Here is a 16,132-nt window from a genome sequence, read left to right as displayed (position 1 = left end):
TCACTTTTAACAGGAATTTTTATTTATACAAAGCATTATAATTTTCTCAATATTCTTCATTCATTTATCAACAAACTTTCCACTGTATTCATTTAACAAATTAACAGTGTCACACTACATTTCACTACCTTTCAACCTCCAAGCACTCAACTTAGAGACAAACAAAAAAGTGCTCGAAGCACCAAATGGAAAGAGAAGAAAACTAGGAAAGGTCAATAGAGATACTTCAGAAGCGGTTAAAGGGGATGGGTTAGGGGAGGAATTAGATTCCTGAGCACCATCAGATTTCCCTTATGGTTCAGAGAGGTTTACAAAATCATTTTTAAGAGACATGAGATTAGGGCTTCCCTGGTGGCGCAGTGGTTGAGAGTCCGCCTGCCAATGCAGGGGACACGGGTTCGTGCCCCGGTCCGGGAAGATCCCACATGCCGCGGAGCGGCTGGGCCCGTGAGCCATGGTCGCTGAGCCTGCGTGTCCGGAGCCTGTGCTCTGCAACGGGAGAGGCCACAGCAGTGAGAGGCCCGCGTACCGCAAAAAAAAAAAAAAAAAGACATGAGATTAGAACTAGGGAATCAGAGGAAACCACACTTTGGGATATTAAGCAGGTCATCCAAGTTCCTGGATTGGGAGAAGTGAGAAAAAGAGGGACAGAGAAAGTGGGAATGGGGAGCAGGGGAGAGGCAGAACAGAGACAGGAGGTGAGAAGCACAGAGGGAGAAAGTTGTGCCAAGGAGAGATAAAAGTCTGGAACTTGTCATGAATTGGAATAATGAAAAGCCAAGTCACAAGTCTAGGAGACGGACTAAAAGAAGAGAAAGCCTGGAATTTTATACCTTCCAGGAGGTGACAACAAATCCTGAAGCTGTACAGTCGCAGGCAGTGAGGTGCATTTAAGACTAAACCATCTGCTTCACAAGAGTAAGACACTGGCAACCTTACTTGACTAATTCTACTCTGTTGATTTAAAAGCGTTATGTGCCGAGAACATAGCCACCCAAGCAGGTAACATGCCTATAGGCAATATAGAAGGAGTCCAAGCCAAGTGGGTCTGTAGAAACCAAAATTCAGTTAATGTTACTGTCACGTGAGGAGACAATAGAAAAGATTTCATTGTTCTCTCGAACCCTTATAGTAATTTCCTAAAGCTAAGCCATTCTGATCACGTGAAATAAGCTAGTATTGCCAAATACTGTACAATCAAATAGGCTGACCATGATCAAACACCAATTTTTCCTGAGCCTTGACTGCCTCTGTGATCTGGAACACAGTCGGCAGCATGGAAGTTATTATTACTTTTTTGGGGGGTGGGGAGGGAACTGGAGATCAACAACTGCCTAACTATACGTGTAAGTAAACAAGAGAGATCAAATTGACCAATTAAATTAGCTGTTCAGAATCTCTCTTGCCAAAAAGTCATAAGCTTGACACTGATTAAAAGCAAAACAGGATCCCGCTACTCAGATGCTCCAAGTCTGGGAAGCGCTGGTTTTGATGATAATTCTGATGATAATTCAGTTTTTACTTCCATCTTCTGCCTAAGACTACTCTGCCCAGCACGAAAAAGCTTCACACAAACGTGTACGGCGTTTCAGAGTGGTACCTTCCGAGCTGCGTCTCCCCATCCTCTTCAGTTGTCCACTTCCTCCTCTTCATTCTGTTCTTCTTCCTCCAGCCTTTCCTCATCTTCATCGTTGTCCTCATCCCTGCTCTTGTCTTGCTCTTCTGAATCTGTTTTTTTGTCTTTGTCCTTCTTCTTTTGCTCTGAAGCTTCCTTCTTGCCTTTCTGCTCCCTCCTGTAAGCTGTAAGGATGAAGGGGAGGGAGTTAGGAGGCAAGGCTGAACCAGACTGCAGCAGCTAACTCCACTGCATAATTGGAAAAGCTGAGGCACAGAAGGAAAAATAACCCGCCCAGCACCACAAACAGTTATGCGGTGGTGCCTGCCATCGGAGTCGCATCCAATACTTGCTTACCAGACTTAAAGGCACCCAAGCTGATAAAGACTCAGGGCCAGGTGAGCAGATCATACAGGATGAACATCTACTTGGATGAGAAAACGAAAGGGTAGTTACCTTCCAGAGCTTCTTTTAACGGGGTCACGAACCGCTGAAACTCCATCTCCTCCATGGCGGAGAGCACATCGCTGGCATTCAGTGTCTTGCGTTTCCCTTTCATCGCGAAGTTGTTGGCACTGAAAGAAAAAAGGTTAAGGGCTGTCAGATGCCCTCTTGCCGCGTACAGAGTGGGTGGGAAAAGGAGCACCCAGAAGTGGCACTAGAAGGCCTGCAGGCATGGATTTTTGTGACACGGTAAGTCCCTCCCTTACCTGTACAAAAGGGTTAAAGCAAAGTTACTGTTGTCTTATTTTGTTTCAGAGATTGCAAGACCTGGACGAGGGCTCTGAACCTCCCTCCACTGAGGTAGAACATAATTACTGGGGTTTGCGGGCTCCAGGCCACGAACTCCGAACCGGGGTTGGGGGGGGGGTGTCTCTTTACGCCTCCCTTATGCCCAGCTAAGCTCCGGCTAGCTCTGTCCGCCTCACCAGGATGTGGCGTACAGCACGAAGACGCTGGCGGCGCGGGAGATGGCGCTCCGGGCCTCCTTGGAGATGCTGACACCGTCCGGGAGCTGTGAGAAAAGCGCGGGTGAGCAAAGCTACCGGCTCAGGACCTGTTTTCCCCTGCCCGCTCGTCCGCCCCTGGCCCGTCCGCCAGCCGGAGCTGCTCACCGCCTCCTTGATGATCCTGGTGATGACGGCATTGGGCAAGTTTAGGTCCTCGGGCCTCTCCGCCATTGCCGCGGCCGGGGCCCAGGCCTCGGACCTCCTCTTCAGGCAGCTACGGCGTCCGGACTTCCCGCGTCGCCACGGTCTGACCCAATGAGGCTTCCGTCGCGGCCCGCGTTGCCCACACAGTGTCCCACAGTGCCCCGCGCGCCATAACCTTCCTCCTCCGCCAGCCCAGCTTCCGCCTCCAGTGGCCGGTGCTTCCGAGCTTTCCGCGCTGCCATGGTTTTGGCTTGAGGGGTTTCCGTCCGGCCTCACCGGCACCTGGCGTCCCTTCCCAGGCTCGTTTCTCTGCTTCACGCCACCACCATATCTGGAACTTGCTTAGCAAATGAAGTATGGCTCACTGGACTTTCCGTCCCTTTCCCATAGTGCTCTGCGCCGCTTCCTGGCGACGTCGCAGCCTGGTAGCTAGCGTGGGAGACGGAGGCGTGGACTGAGCTGGTGGGGTGGGGCGGGGCGGGGCTCCTCCCGTTGAGAGGCTGGGCCCATCGTTCACTTCACCGCGCGTCGAAGAGTGGCGTTTTTCTGTGGGCGCAGGCCGCTTGGCTTCTGCTTTGGTTTCGCGGAAGCGCTGCCCTCCGAGGCCGCATTTTCCCAGTTCCCTTTTCCGGAACGAAGCGGGAAATCGTTTTTCAACTCTGCCGGCGCAAATGGTCACCTCTAATGTTTTTAGCCCTCTCGACTTTGTAGTAATGGTATTAAGAATAACTGTTACCTAAATTTTTTTTTTTTTTTTTTTAACGCAGACTACTTTGCCAGCACAGTGCTGGGGCTGGCGACATAGAGATGGGCATGACTAGACCTCGGAGCTCAATTCGGGCTGGTCAGGTAACAAAAGGGCAACACGCAGCCGGTTGTAAGAATAATGTAACATTATATTCGCATTCAAAAACAGACCCTCTTACAACTGTATTTGCTTTTTAGTTCATCGAATTGTTTATCGTGCATCTTTCCTAGTAAAAAAAATATTTCCATGGTTTTGCAGTGGCTTTTTTTCTTACAAATTATTTTATTTATTTATTTTTGGCTGCGTTGGGTCTTAATTGCTGCGCACGGGCTTTCTCTAGTTGTGGTTCTCTTGTTGCGGAGCACGAGTGTGGACTGTAGTGTGGACTTCAGTAGTTGTGGCTCATGGGCTCTAGAGTGCAGGCTCAGTAGTTGCGGCGCACAGGCTTAGTTGCTCTGCGGCATGTGAGACCTTTCCTGACCAGGGCTCGAACCCTTGTCCCCTGTATTGGCAGGCGGGTTCTTAACCACTGCACCACCAGGAAAGTCCCTGTAGTAGCTTTTTAAGTTCTACCATTTTCCTATTACATTTGTAGCAATTGTCCTCACTCCCGCAAGCAGAAATGCTTTTTTTTCTTGAAACCTGCTGTCTCAGGTCACCCTTAGTTTTCCTGTTTTTGACAGCGACATGAACACGAGAAACATTTCCCTATTATATATATATATAAAAAAAAACCGACAGCAAATGGGATGATAAATGGCAACTGAAACTGCTTCAGTTAGAGATTATAGGGTTTGGTGGGAGAACTGTGCACTTGGCTAGAATACACCTGGTTTAAAGATGTCAGGAGGTGCTCAGCTCCAGCCAGTTGCTATCTAGTTGGAATTGGGCCCCTGTGTTGTTAGATATTTTAATCTTCAAGAGGAGTCAGCAATCTGGACATTATGGACTATTTCCATCTTTGTGTAATGGCTCAAAGTGCAGGCCAAACAAAAACAAATCATAGGCCAGGTGCAATCCCAGGCCAATAGTTTGCTATCTTTGGTTTAAATTATAAGCACTTTAGAACAGGAACTTATTTAGTTCTTTATCATTCTCTATGCCCATAACAGGTCCCCTCACATATCTGGTAGTCAATAAATGTGTTGAGTAAAAGAAGAAAGAAATGGACACTGTCCTTAAATAGTTATTAGGGATCAGATGGTAGTGATTGCCTAAAACATTTCTAGAGAGAGAAAGATAACATTTATTGAGCACCTGTTATATATCATACATAAAAGTACATTATCTTATTTAATGCTTCTATGATGCTACTTAGGGATTTCCCCTTCCCTACTTTATATGAGGAAACAGGCTGAGGGAGGTAAAGTAACTTGCCCAAGAGCATACAGCCAGTAAATGAAAAGCCAGTGGCTTCTCATGCAACTGTGGGTTGACTGATTTGCTGTTTGAGCAAACCCATTCATTTCTGGTGGGTATTTTAGCCGCCTGAGTGAGAACTGGAGCATACTGAAAATTGAAGCATCTCTTCCAAAAGTTTGAGCCATCTAAAGCACTTCTGTGACTCAGCCGTTGCTCAGTATCCACAGAGGATTGGTTCCAGGAGCCCCCGTGTATAACAAAATCTGAGGATACTCAAGTGCTATGTACATTACTTATAATTTGATAAGGCTTTTTGGAGATGGTGGCATCTTCTCCCTAATGATTAATGAAGGGGGAAAGGAAAGGATGCTAATATTTATTTTGAACTACATGCCAGAACTTTTCATGTCCATTAATTAATTGTTGTGGTGATCCTGTGAAATAAACTTATCCTCATTTTGCAGCTGAGGAGACTGGAGCTCAGATTGGTTAAATCTCAGGTCACTCAGTTATTAATTTAAATGGTCAGTTAGGAGACCTTCTGGAGTCAGTCTGAACCCAAACCCTTATCACCCTACTCCATGCTGAGATAATTTCATACTTGCTCGTTACCCAGTTCCTAATTATCCTGTGATGACCATTTATCTATATGGTTCAACAGAAATATTTCATGCTTTGAGTGCAAATTAATATCTGGACTGCATGGCTAATGTATAGTATTCCCTAATTATGTGGTGATTGTTTTTCCAGAGGGCTAGAAAGCTGCAAGATTGGCTTTTGTCCTAAACCATTTGTAGCTATGGACTTGCCAGATAAAAGCCAGTGGGATGAAACTACCTGTGACCTGGCTGTTTGTCAGCATCCACAATGCTGGGCAACTCTCCGCCGAATTGAGAGGGGCCACCCTCGAATTCTGGACTCCTCCTGCAAATCTCCTCTGGATGCTGAAGGTGAATTAGCCAGCCCTGTCTCCTTCCGTACAAGATCCTTGAATTGTTTCTGTTTGGCTCCCTTTTGACATGTTACATGTTTTCCTCTGGTCTGGTCTTTCAGACAGACTCCCAGTGCTCACCATTGTAAACATCGCAGATTCCTGCTTCCAGGACAAGAGACTTGCTTGTGGTCATTCATCAGGATTTACCTTCCCCAAGGCTCACTCTTTATTGTCTCAACGTTCAAAGTTTTACTCCAAATTTCAGCGCAGGTAAATTACCATGGGATCTTCCTTAAAGCGATTACGACCTCAAAATTCTGGGTTAACTTTCTTTGCTCATGTAGTAGACTTTGAGAAAGCTAGATTAAAAACAAAACATTAACGGGAATTCCCTGGTGGTCCAGTGGTTAGCACTCGACTCTTTTACTGCTGTGGCCCGGGTTCAATCCCTGGTCGGGGAGGTGAGATTCCGCAAGCTGCATTGCGTGGCAAAAAAACCCAAAAAACCCCTCACTTAAAGGAGTGATGAATAGTCAGTGGGAAGCAGAAAGTATTCTTTTTTATTTTCTTTAAAAAAATTATTTATTTATTTATGTTTGGCTGCATTGGGTCTTCATTGCTATGCGCGGGCTTCTCTCTGGTTGTGTCGAGCGGGGCTACTCTTCGTTGTGGTGCATGGGCTTCTCATTGCGGTGGCTTCTCTTGTTGCAGAGCACGGGCTCTAGGCACGCGGGCTTCAGTAGTTGTGGCTCACAGACTCTAGAGCGCAGGCTCAGTAGTTGTGGTGCACAGGCTTAGTTGCTCCACGGCATGTGGGATCTTCCTGGACCAGGGATCGAACCCGTGTCTCCTGCATTGGCAGGCAGATCCTTAACCACTGCGCCACCAGGGAAGTCCAAGAAAGTATTCTTATTTGTCTTGTAGGAGTTGGTTAAAAGGGGGGAGGGTGTATTAGTTTTCTACAGTTACCATAAAAAATGTACTATAGACTGTGGGTTAAACAACAGAAATTTATTTTCTCACAGTTCTAGAGGCTAAAAGTCCAAGATTAAGGTATTGGCAGAGTTGTTTTCCTCTGAGCCTTCTCTCCTTGGCTTGTAGGTGGCCATCTTCTCCTTGTGTCTTAACATTGTCTTCCTTCTGTGTGTGTCTGTGTCCTGATCTCTTCCTACAATCACACCAGTCATATTGGATTAGGGCCCACCTATATGACCTCATTTTACCTTAATTATCTCCTTAAAAATCCTATCTCCAAATATAGTCAAATTCTTTTTTTTTTTAACAAAGATTTTAAAAATATTTACTTATTTATTTATTTTGGCTGCGCTGGATCTTAGTTGTGGCACACAGGATCTTCGTTGCAGCACATGGACTTGTTTAGTTGTGGCATGCGGACTTTTGGTTGTGGCATGCATGCAGGATCTAGTTCCCTGACCAGGGATCGAACCTGGGCCCCCTGCATTATGAGCTCGGAGTCTTACCCACTGGACCACAGGGAAGTCCCCAAATACAGTCACGTTCTGAGATACTGGGGGTTATTAGGACTTCAACATAAGAATTTTGGGGAACACAATTCAGCTCATAACAGGGAGTATCTCATCAGCTTCTATGGGTCTTGAGAAAACTGTGTCCATATATGCTGTCTTTCTTATCTTTTATTTTTAGGTATGAAATTATTTGTAAGCTCTCGAAGACAGAAGCAGTTGTTTCCTTTTGAATCTCCTGCAGAGTCTAGGCACCCAGTTAGAGCTTGCTGATGTTGGAAGCTAAGGGACGTATGTCTGTGGAAAATGTAGACTTAAAATTCAAAGGCCCTGTTGCCTGGAATCAAAACACTAATGGGGGCCCTTATAGTGGTTTCTTTTTCCTGTTTGATTTAAGCAGCCCTTGATGATTTCTGTTAGGCTAAAAGGTAGTATAGGAGAGGGTAGGACTACTTTCTGGTTTTCTGAGACTTGAATGCTGAGAAAATGGTGACTTCTTGCAGTCAGGGCCCATCAAAGCAGACTATAACATCATTTGCTTAGTTGCTCATTGAATTCAGAAATATATCTTAGTAGGGCCACTTTGTTCTGCGCTGGGGATATGACGGTAAACAAGATACGGTCTTTACCTCCAAGGGGCTTTCAGCCTAGCTGGGGAGACAAAGAACCATTCAGTGTGATGTGTGTGGTGAGAGGAGCGCCCCTTTGGTATGTGGAAGCACACAGGTAGGGCTCCTAGCCCAGGGCACTGTCTTCTGTACACCTGGCATCTGTGCCTAGACCTGAAAGCTGAGCAGCCTAGTAAAGTGGGGCTTATAGGTGGGTAATGCATGGGAAGAGCGTTCTAGACTATAGCACATGCAAAGGCCTGGAGGCAAGAGGAAATTGTTTACATATCAGGAAAGTAGCTCATTGTGTCTAGAACAGAGAGCAGGAATGGTCAGAGATGAGGCTGGGGAGCTGGAGTAAAAAGTAGGGGCCTGTGTCTTGGAGGACTTGATAAATCAAGCCAAGGAGTTAGGTCTTTATCTTACACCTCTTTGCAATATTCATTCATTTATACATTTAACATGTTTTTGAAAAAAATAAAATAGCAAATGATATGAAAATGTAAAGGGTTAATGTTCTTTTTTTTTTACTGTGGTAAATATACATAACATAAAATTGACCATTTTAACCAGTTTTTAAAAATTTATTTATTTTTGGTTGCATTGGGTCTTCGTTGCTGCATGGTGTGTGGGCTTCTCACTGCAGTGGCTTCTAGTTGTGGCACGCAGGCTCAGTAGTTGTGGTGCACAGGCTTAGTTCCTCCGCGGCATGTGGGATCTTTCTGGACCAGGGCTTGAACCCATGTCCCCTGAACTGGCAGGTGGATTCTTAACCACTGCGCCACCAGGGAAGCCCTTAACCATTTTTAAATGTACAGTAGCATCAAGTACACTCAACAGTCTTGTGCATCTATCACCACTATCCACTTCTAGAACTTTTTCATCATCTCAAACAGAAACTCTGTGCCCATTAAACAATAACTCCCCTTTCCCTCCTCCCTGTGGCCCCTGGTAATCTCTATTCAATTTTTTTGTCTCTATGCATTTGCCTATTCTAGGTACCTCATATAAGTGGAGTCATACAATGTTTGTCCTTTTGTGTCTAGCTTATTTCACCTTGCATAATGTTTTCAAGCTTCACTCATGTTGTCACATTTTTCAGAATTTCATTCCTTTTTAAGGTTGAAAAATAGTCCATTGTATGTCTGTGCCACATTTTGTTTTATTTAGCATGTTTTTGAACGTCTACATCAAAGTAACTTAATAAATTTTTATTGATGGTGATGTAACGATCTGTAGTTGGAGAGAGAAGTACATAGGCTATGAATTCAGTTTGATGCAACAAATAGTTGTGAAGTGTTTGCAATGTGCAATGTCTGGAAGCTGTTCCAGGAAAAACAAACAAAACTTAAGGCTATGCTGAGACCCTACATTCATTTGGTAGGAATTAAGCCCAAGGGGTTCTGTAGATAAGTAGGAGGCTTTTCCTCATAGCACTAATTTTATCATTCCAGTTAAGTCTTTTTGTCTGTTTCCAAACAGACAAAACTCTCATTTGGAAACTCTCATTTTTTAGGCCTTGGAAGGATTTACCTGACAGAGACTTAATACACCGTACTAACAGATCTCCCAAAGTAAGTCACAGATTAAAAAAGGTACTTCCTCAGCATTTTCTCTTTACTAGTGGGAATAAAATATTTGCCTTTATTTAACATTCAGGATGACTATAATCTGAGTAATGATGATGATCATCATGATGATCAGTATCTAATATTGGGCCCTTACTATGTGCTAGGCTCTGTGCTAATGCCTTTACATGTTATACTGTTTCTAGAAATCCCAGACACAGTGGGGTTGATTTGTGGTAGTTTGGCATAGGTGAGAATTTCCTGTCTCTGTCCTGCATAGAGCATGTTCAGCTACTAAGTCATCTCATAATACAGGGAAATTAGAATGCCAGAATGTCAGATCTAAAATAAGCCTCAAGATCGTCTACCCTCATGACTTTCAGAGTTTTTTAGCTATGACCTATGGTAAGAGATACACTTTACGACAAAATATCATGGAACAGTCTTTACCCCTACTATGAGTGATATACTCTGAAATTTTCTATCCTGTTTTATTTCATTTTAAAACAGTGTAGGCTGTGATTCACAAAATTTGATTTCATGACCTATGAATAAGTTGCAACTGCAGTTTGAAGAATATTGCTATGGTCTATCTCATATATCTTACAGTTGAGGAAACTGAGGCCCAGATAGGAAGTGATTTGCTGAAGTACAGCTAGTTAGGAGAAGAGCTAAATTTTAAGAAGGAAAAAACCCTTCTACTTGTCTGCAATAGAGATTTACTATTTTTTTCAGTCCTACTGGATGCCTTATATTTTTCCCATAAGATCCTTCACTTTTCATGTGGTGGAGAGTGTAAGGGACCAAGAGAGGGTAGATGGGTTTGAAAAGATGATTGAACAAATCACTTACCTCTTTGACCTCTTCAGAATGAGAGGGTTAGATTCAATTAGTTTTAAGTTAATTGTCTAGGATAATATGCACGCATGGTTCTAAATTCAAAATGCATAAAAGGGTTTATGGTGCAAAAAAGGTCTTCTCTGTTCCCCCAAGCCAGTTAGTTCCTTTTCATGGGGACAACCTTATTTTTAATAGTTTTTTTTTTCCCTGCCTGAACCCTGCCAGGGGTATAGACTAGATGATTTATAAGATTTCCTTATAAATCTAGGATCAAGATCACTCTTGCAGAGTACCTTTACTGATACCTAGTTTCTCGGAGGAACAGTATGAAGATATTTTGGGGATGGGAAGTGTTTTTTTTCTTACCGTCTTCTGAACCACCATACGTTTTGGTTATCATGATGATTCAGTCCTTATCCTGGTACATACACAGGCTTTATATCTTTCTCTTAGCTATCAGTGCTAAATTTGAATGAGACACAACTTCCTTGTCCTCAAGATGTAGGAAATATGGATGTAATCTGGATCCCAGAGAAGCGTATGAGGTGAGTATCATGTCGAGAACTTGGGAGTCTTCAACTCTTGTGTTCTACAAATGCCTGTCGTCCTCTGCAGACCTTCTCTCTGTGACTTTTTTTTTCTTTTTTTAAAATTAATTAATTAATTAATTTTTGGCTATGTTGGGTCTTCGTTGCTGCGCGTGGGTTTTCTCTAGTTGTGGCGAGTGGGGGCTGCTCTTCGTTGGCGATGCGTGGGCTTCTCACTGCAGTGGCTTCTCTTGTTGTGGAGCATGGGCTCTAGAGCACAGGCTCAGAAGTTGTGGCACACGGGCTTAGTTGCTCCACGGCATGTGGGATCTTCCCGGACCAGGGATCAAACCTGTGTCCCCTGCATTGGCAGGTGGATTCTTAACCACTGTGCCACCAGGGAAGTCCCCTGTGACCTTGCTTTTAGCTACCTCATTGCAAGAAGCAGGAGGTCAAGCAGAGCAGAAGGCTATGGTCTCTTGTATTTGCCTCTTGCTACACTGGAATTCTTGTTAGTACACTTTGAGATTCATGCTTTGGGAGTTTTCTACATAAAATTCTACTTGACAGTAAATAGCATACAAGATGGGGCCCAATGTATTTGTGAGGTTTGATTAAGAAACAAATGCCTTCTGACCATCAGTTTTTCTTATTAGCCATCAGCAACTAGTAAAAAAGTTTTCAGTGAAGGCTGTGAATCTTTGGTCTCAACCCTAAGGACTAGCACACTGGTACAAAATAAATAGCATATATATAGAACTTGTGTACAAAGCAAGTGTGACAAAGATCATTTGGCGAAGGTCCAAAGGCTTGCTAATATTGACAGTCATTGGAAGAAATTGGTTTTTCTTTCGTGACTGCTGAGGCTTTCAGATTCTTTTTGAGTGACTGTTTAGAGATGATGAGACTATTTTCTTTAAAAAAAATCCTGTGTATGCTTCTTTATATGCATTTTCTGTGTGAATATAGTGTAAACAAAAAACCCCTAAGGATTTATTTCCTTTCATGTAAAAGAAGCCCAGAGTTGGGTGGGCCAGGGCTAGTACGTCAGCTCCATGAGGTAATCAGAAGCCAGAGCTCCTTCTAGCTTTTTGGGTCATCATCTTTAGCCCATGGCTTCCATCTTCTTAGGTGCTTCTAGGGGCTTTCAAAGTCTAAGTTGACTGCTAGAGCTTCAGCCATCATATCTGTGTTCCAGGCAAGAAGGAGGAGGGAGATGACGGAGCAAAAAATATTTGAGCACCTCTGTGCTAAGCAATGGAATTCAGTGGAGAACTAAATACTTTGTCCCTTCCTCCTGGAGTCTTATGGTGGTGGTGGGATTCAGACATTATAGGCATTGCTGTACCTAAGTATATAATTACTAATTTGGATGAATACTATGAAAGTAAGTAACTGGATTGTATGAGAGAACGGTGGGGAACCTAGTTCAGATGTGAGGGCGAGGTGGGTGTGGGGTTCTTGTTTTTAGCAGCCTCTGGGAAGCAGGTACCCCTGGCTTCCCAGCCAGACGTCTTAGAGTACTGAATGGAGGATGGAAATCTTCATGTTCATCATTCATACATATCCCTGATGTTTCTAAGATGTCTGGGAATAAGTTGTGGTTATTCTTATTTCAAGTCCAGCTGAGAAGAAGCATATTATTCGCAGCCAGGATGGGGAGGTGAAAAGAAAGACATCTACAGGCGTAAGTTTGCTGTTTTGGCTAAACCTTCATGATATTACTCTGCAGAGTTTATTTTTGTTTTCCTTTCAGGTATCTTCCCCCTCCCCCCATTCTCTCTTTAAATGAACAAAATGTGCCAAAGAAAACCCCTCTTAAGAAAGGAATAATTACCAAACCATCTTCTACTCTGAGACTCTTTTCCCCTACCTCCTCCTTGTAGGAAGGTAAAAGAACACCTTGAAGAGATGTTAGGAGGAACTGTTGGGTATTCAGAGGGAATTTTTGATTGATTAAAAGCTAATTTTCATTGTGATGGGAATAGAATTTCAACAGACTCGAAGTTATAATGGACCTGTGCTTCTAATTCTAATTCTGCCGTTTATTGGGTAAATGTAGCCTTGGGTAAGTCACAGAGCTGGCAGGTTGCTATGTCCAGGAGAATAGTGTCTTGGCCCATTTTGTTTGTTGCTGAATCCCCAGCCCTAGCCCTATGCCTGGCACATAGTTGGCCAATAAGTATTTGTTCAGAACCTTTTGGGGAAAAAATGACACAAAACAGCTAATCCCCGTATTGTCTGAATTCAACAGTAGGGTTGAAGAGCCAGATTGGGAAAAATGTGGTGGGTCTGGTAGTGTAGAGGAGGTGAGGATGCTGGAGTAGGTCTGGAAACAAGAGTTTCCCAAGGCACCAATGTACTGGGAGGCTGGAATGCTGATGGGACAAAGTGGCATTGAAGAGAGTGCTTCAGGGACTTCTTTCCACCATTTCTCTTCCAGAAACACAAGTCATCTCAGGACACAAAAGCACAGTCGGGACCTCCAGGGACGATTGTGCCTCCTCCCTCCCCAGTACAGTTGTTTGAACAACTAAGTTCAGAATGCGTACCTTTATGGAACCAGCATGACATGTTACCTCAGGATCTACTGAAGGAGTAAGTACCATGTAAACCTATGGGAGAACCAGAGCATCTTCTTTTCTTCAGAAGCTGAGAAGGGTCTAAGCAGTGTGCTCTTTCTGAGGAGGGAGGGGAGAAAACTGCCACCCTACTTGGTCACTGAGTTCTTGGACTTATCAGTGTGCAGTGATGACAGTAATCACCCCCATTTATTAAGTACTTACCATCTGCCAGGCCCTGTGCACACTGCATATCTTCTCTCATTTAAACCTCCACTGGGAGGTAGACATGCTCTTCTTTCTGTAGATGAGTTACGGGGAAGTGGGAGGCAGAATGGATATGTGGTTTGGAGCGAGACAACCTTTGAACTTCGTATTGAAATTTACCGCCTTTGTGAATTTTGACTCTTTAGTTAGCATCTTTCATCATCATTTTCCTCATTTGCAAAATGAGGATAATAATACCTGTCCTTAGGGTGTGGTAATGATTCAGTGGTATAAAACACATGAGCCTGACATATAGTAAACACTTAATCCATTCAGCTGCAATTATCATACTTGCATCTCAAAGCCATTACCGAATGAGCACCTGTTGGTACAGGCCTTTTAAGGCCCAGAGTGGACATGTCTTCAAATTTGGAGCCTTTTCATCTCTTTCTCCTCAGCCGAGAAGAGCTGTTGCTGACTTTCTGCTGTTTCTGTTCCCTGCAGCCTCTTGCTGGATAAAGGGAAAACCATACCTTATCTGGAGATGCAGACACAGTTGGCCATGATGAAAAAGAAACCTCCCCTGGAAAAGAGCCAACCTGACAGTGCCATTTCTGCTAAGATGTATTTATCTGTACACTGCCTCACCCTGCAAGTAAGAGCTAGGGAACCTCAGAGGAAGATGTCTGTATGCAAGTCCAAACTCATCTCTCCTCAAGGCCGGAGGAGTTAACGTTCTATTTCTTCTTTCTCTTCTATCCTTCCACTCTGGATCCAGGCCCCATAGAAGGGCTGGGCTGTATGTAGGTGAAAGCAAATGTACAGGGAGAGGTTTAAGGAGAGCAGCGTTCTCTATTTCTTCTGCATTTTGCTTCCCACACCTTTCCCCTCTCCAGAGCCCCTGCTACAATGCTGCGCACATTGGCTTCTCAAAAAATGTTTGTTGACTCGATGGATGAATGCATTTGGGGATACATTTTGGGAAAGGGAAAGACCTACAGTGGAGCTTTTCTTCTTCTTTTTCTTTTTCTCTAGAGACCAGCATTGAGATATCCTGAACATTTGAAGAAACTATATTATAACCTGACAAAAGAAGGTAGGTTTTTCTGGTGCTGCTAGATCTCCAGGGACCATTCCCCGTCAGCCCACATTTCTTATACTTGATCCTGGTCCCATGTTTGTGGCCACAGTCTTATAGGGTCACATGTAGAACTCAGAAAACTGCAGCTTCAAAAAGCACCCCCTCCCGGCTTGGTCCTGACTAGAGAGAGAGTGTCACCACTGGGTAGCAGAGCACAGCAAGCAGCCCCGCGGAAGGGTGGGAGCTGTCAGGGAGAAGGGGATTGAGCTGGCTCTCTGGTCACCAGGTTACAGGAAGCAGCAGCGGCAGCAACAGAGGAAGGTGAAGACAACTACTGGGAAACAGGTAGAGTGGCAGCGAGGGGACCCCCAGGACCTGCTAGGATTCAAGCAAGTGGGTGAAGCCTGGAGCAGGAAGGGATGTATGAGAGATGGGATTCTCCCTGGTGTCTGCTGGTTGTAGATGCAAAGTTCCTGTATGGTTATAGATACTAACTTCCTTCCTTTAAACCCTTTTTGAAAAGGTTTCTTCACTTCCAAAAGTCCTAATTCAGTTCCCCCTCATGTGGGTTTCAGGAGACTAAAAAGAAATCCAAGAGTGAACCAGGGAGCCACAACACCTTGCATAAACGTTCTGGTGCCATGGTTTATGACCCATGCTGTGGTAAGGAGAATGTATGGGCTTGGGAGTGACAGAATCCCAGGACCTAGCTGAGGACAGGAAAAGCTGAACACATTTGTCATTTGAGGACCTGCCTTTATCAGGCACTCGGAATTCCCCCTGGAATGCTTTGGTTTGGCTAGTCTACCATGTATCATCCTTCCATCAAATATTTACTAAGCACGCAAGCTGGGCCAGATGTTTGCTTCACATGGGGATTTGAGAGATGACCATGAACATGAGTCAGAATCACTTTCCCCTCAGGTCCTACTTTAGAAAAGGCAGCAGTTTGAGGATGAAGAGCTAGCCCAGGTTATTGAAGAGAAGAGCCCTGAGGGCCCATCGGCCAGTAAGGCAGGAAGAGCCAGGGTCCCTCACCAGAGGGCCGTGAGAGTTCTAAGGAAGCAGAGTCAGCCGCTTCTCAGCCATAGGTTAAAGTCTCAGGAGGCTCACACTATCTAGCCCCATCCAGCAGGCAGGGGCCAATTCTTGACAGGTGATCCTTTTCCTATGGTGTTCATGCCAGAGATAAGAGATTCCCCTTTTTGGAGTTCTTATCATGTCTGAGCTGAAGGATATGCTTGTCCTGGTCCCTCTGACGTTTCTCAGCTTGAGTGCAGAATGGGAGGGAGGGAGAAAGAATCCCCCTAAACCTTGGAAGATTTTTCTGCCCTAAATAGACTGGACATTGCTGTCTGTAATGTGAAAATTACTGTTGAATCATCAGAATTCACTCTGCAACCCTGGGGCACTGAGGGCTCGGGTGAGATGTTTCCTGAGAAG

At 44.5% G+C, this 16,132-nt stretch overlaps 2 protein-coding genes across 2 annotated transcripts in view; one reads left to right on the top strand and one right to left on the bottom strand.

Annotated features, from left to right (window-relative positions):
- POLE3 (DNA polymerase epsilon 3, accessory subunit) lies at positions 1-2,861 on the bottom strand. The gene is made up of 4 exons (XM_081238130.1): positions 2,731-2,861; positions 2,545-2,630; positions 2,072-2,190; positions 1-1,800 (listed from the first exon to the last, which is right to left on the bottom strand). Exons 1-4 carry the CDS (start codon positions 2,794-2,796, stop codon positions 1,628-1,630), a joined length of 444 nt encoding a protein of 147 aa, XP_081094256.1. The 5' UTR covers positions 2,797-2,861; the 3' UTR covers positions 1-1,627.
- Positions 2,862-3,236: 375 nt separating this feature from the next.
- RGS3 (regulator of G protein signaling 3) overlaps positions 3,237-16,132 on the top strand; it is a 159,929-nt gene continuing 147,033 nt past the window's right edge. Inside the window, exons 1-12 of the mRNA XM_081238110.1 lie at positions 3,237-3,443; positions 3,537-3,618; positions 5,630-5,829; positions 5,933-6,083; positions 9,422-9,479; positions 10,767-10,858; positions 12,461-12,527; positions 13,284-13,438; positions 14,113-14,263; positions 14,644-14,704; positions 14,976-15,034; positions 15,265-15,352. Coding sequence (XP_081094236.1) covers positions 5,679-5,829; positions 5,933-6,083; positions 9,422-9,479; positions 10,767-10,858; positions 12,461-12,527; positions 13,284-13,438; positions 14,113-14,263; positions 14,644-14,704; positions 14,976-15,034; positions 15,265-15,352 — 1,033 coding nt within the window. The 5' untranslated portion in view covers positions 3,237-3,443; positions 3,537-3,618; positions 5,630-5,678. The remainder of the gene's footprint in view (positions 3,444-3,536; positions 3,619-5,629; positions 5,830-5,932; positions 6,084-9,421; positions 9,480-10,766; positions 10,859-12,460; positions 12,528-13,283; positions 13,439-14,112; positions 14,264-14,643; positions 14,705-14,975; positions 15,035-15,264; positions 15,353-16,132) is intronic.

Source organism: Mesoplodon bidens (assembly GCF_964165515.1).
Source record: "Mesoplodon bidens genome assembly, chromosome: 6".
In the NCBI taxonomy this organism is placed as follows: Eukaryota; Metazoa; Chordata; class Mammalia; order Artiodactyla; family Ziphiidae; genus Mesoplodon; species Mesoplodon bidens.
The sequence above is the reverse complement of the archived record's forward strand: the minus strand, read 5'-3'. Positions and strand labels throughout refer to the sequence as shown.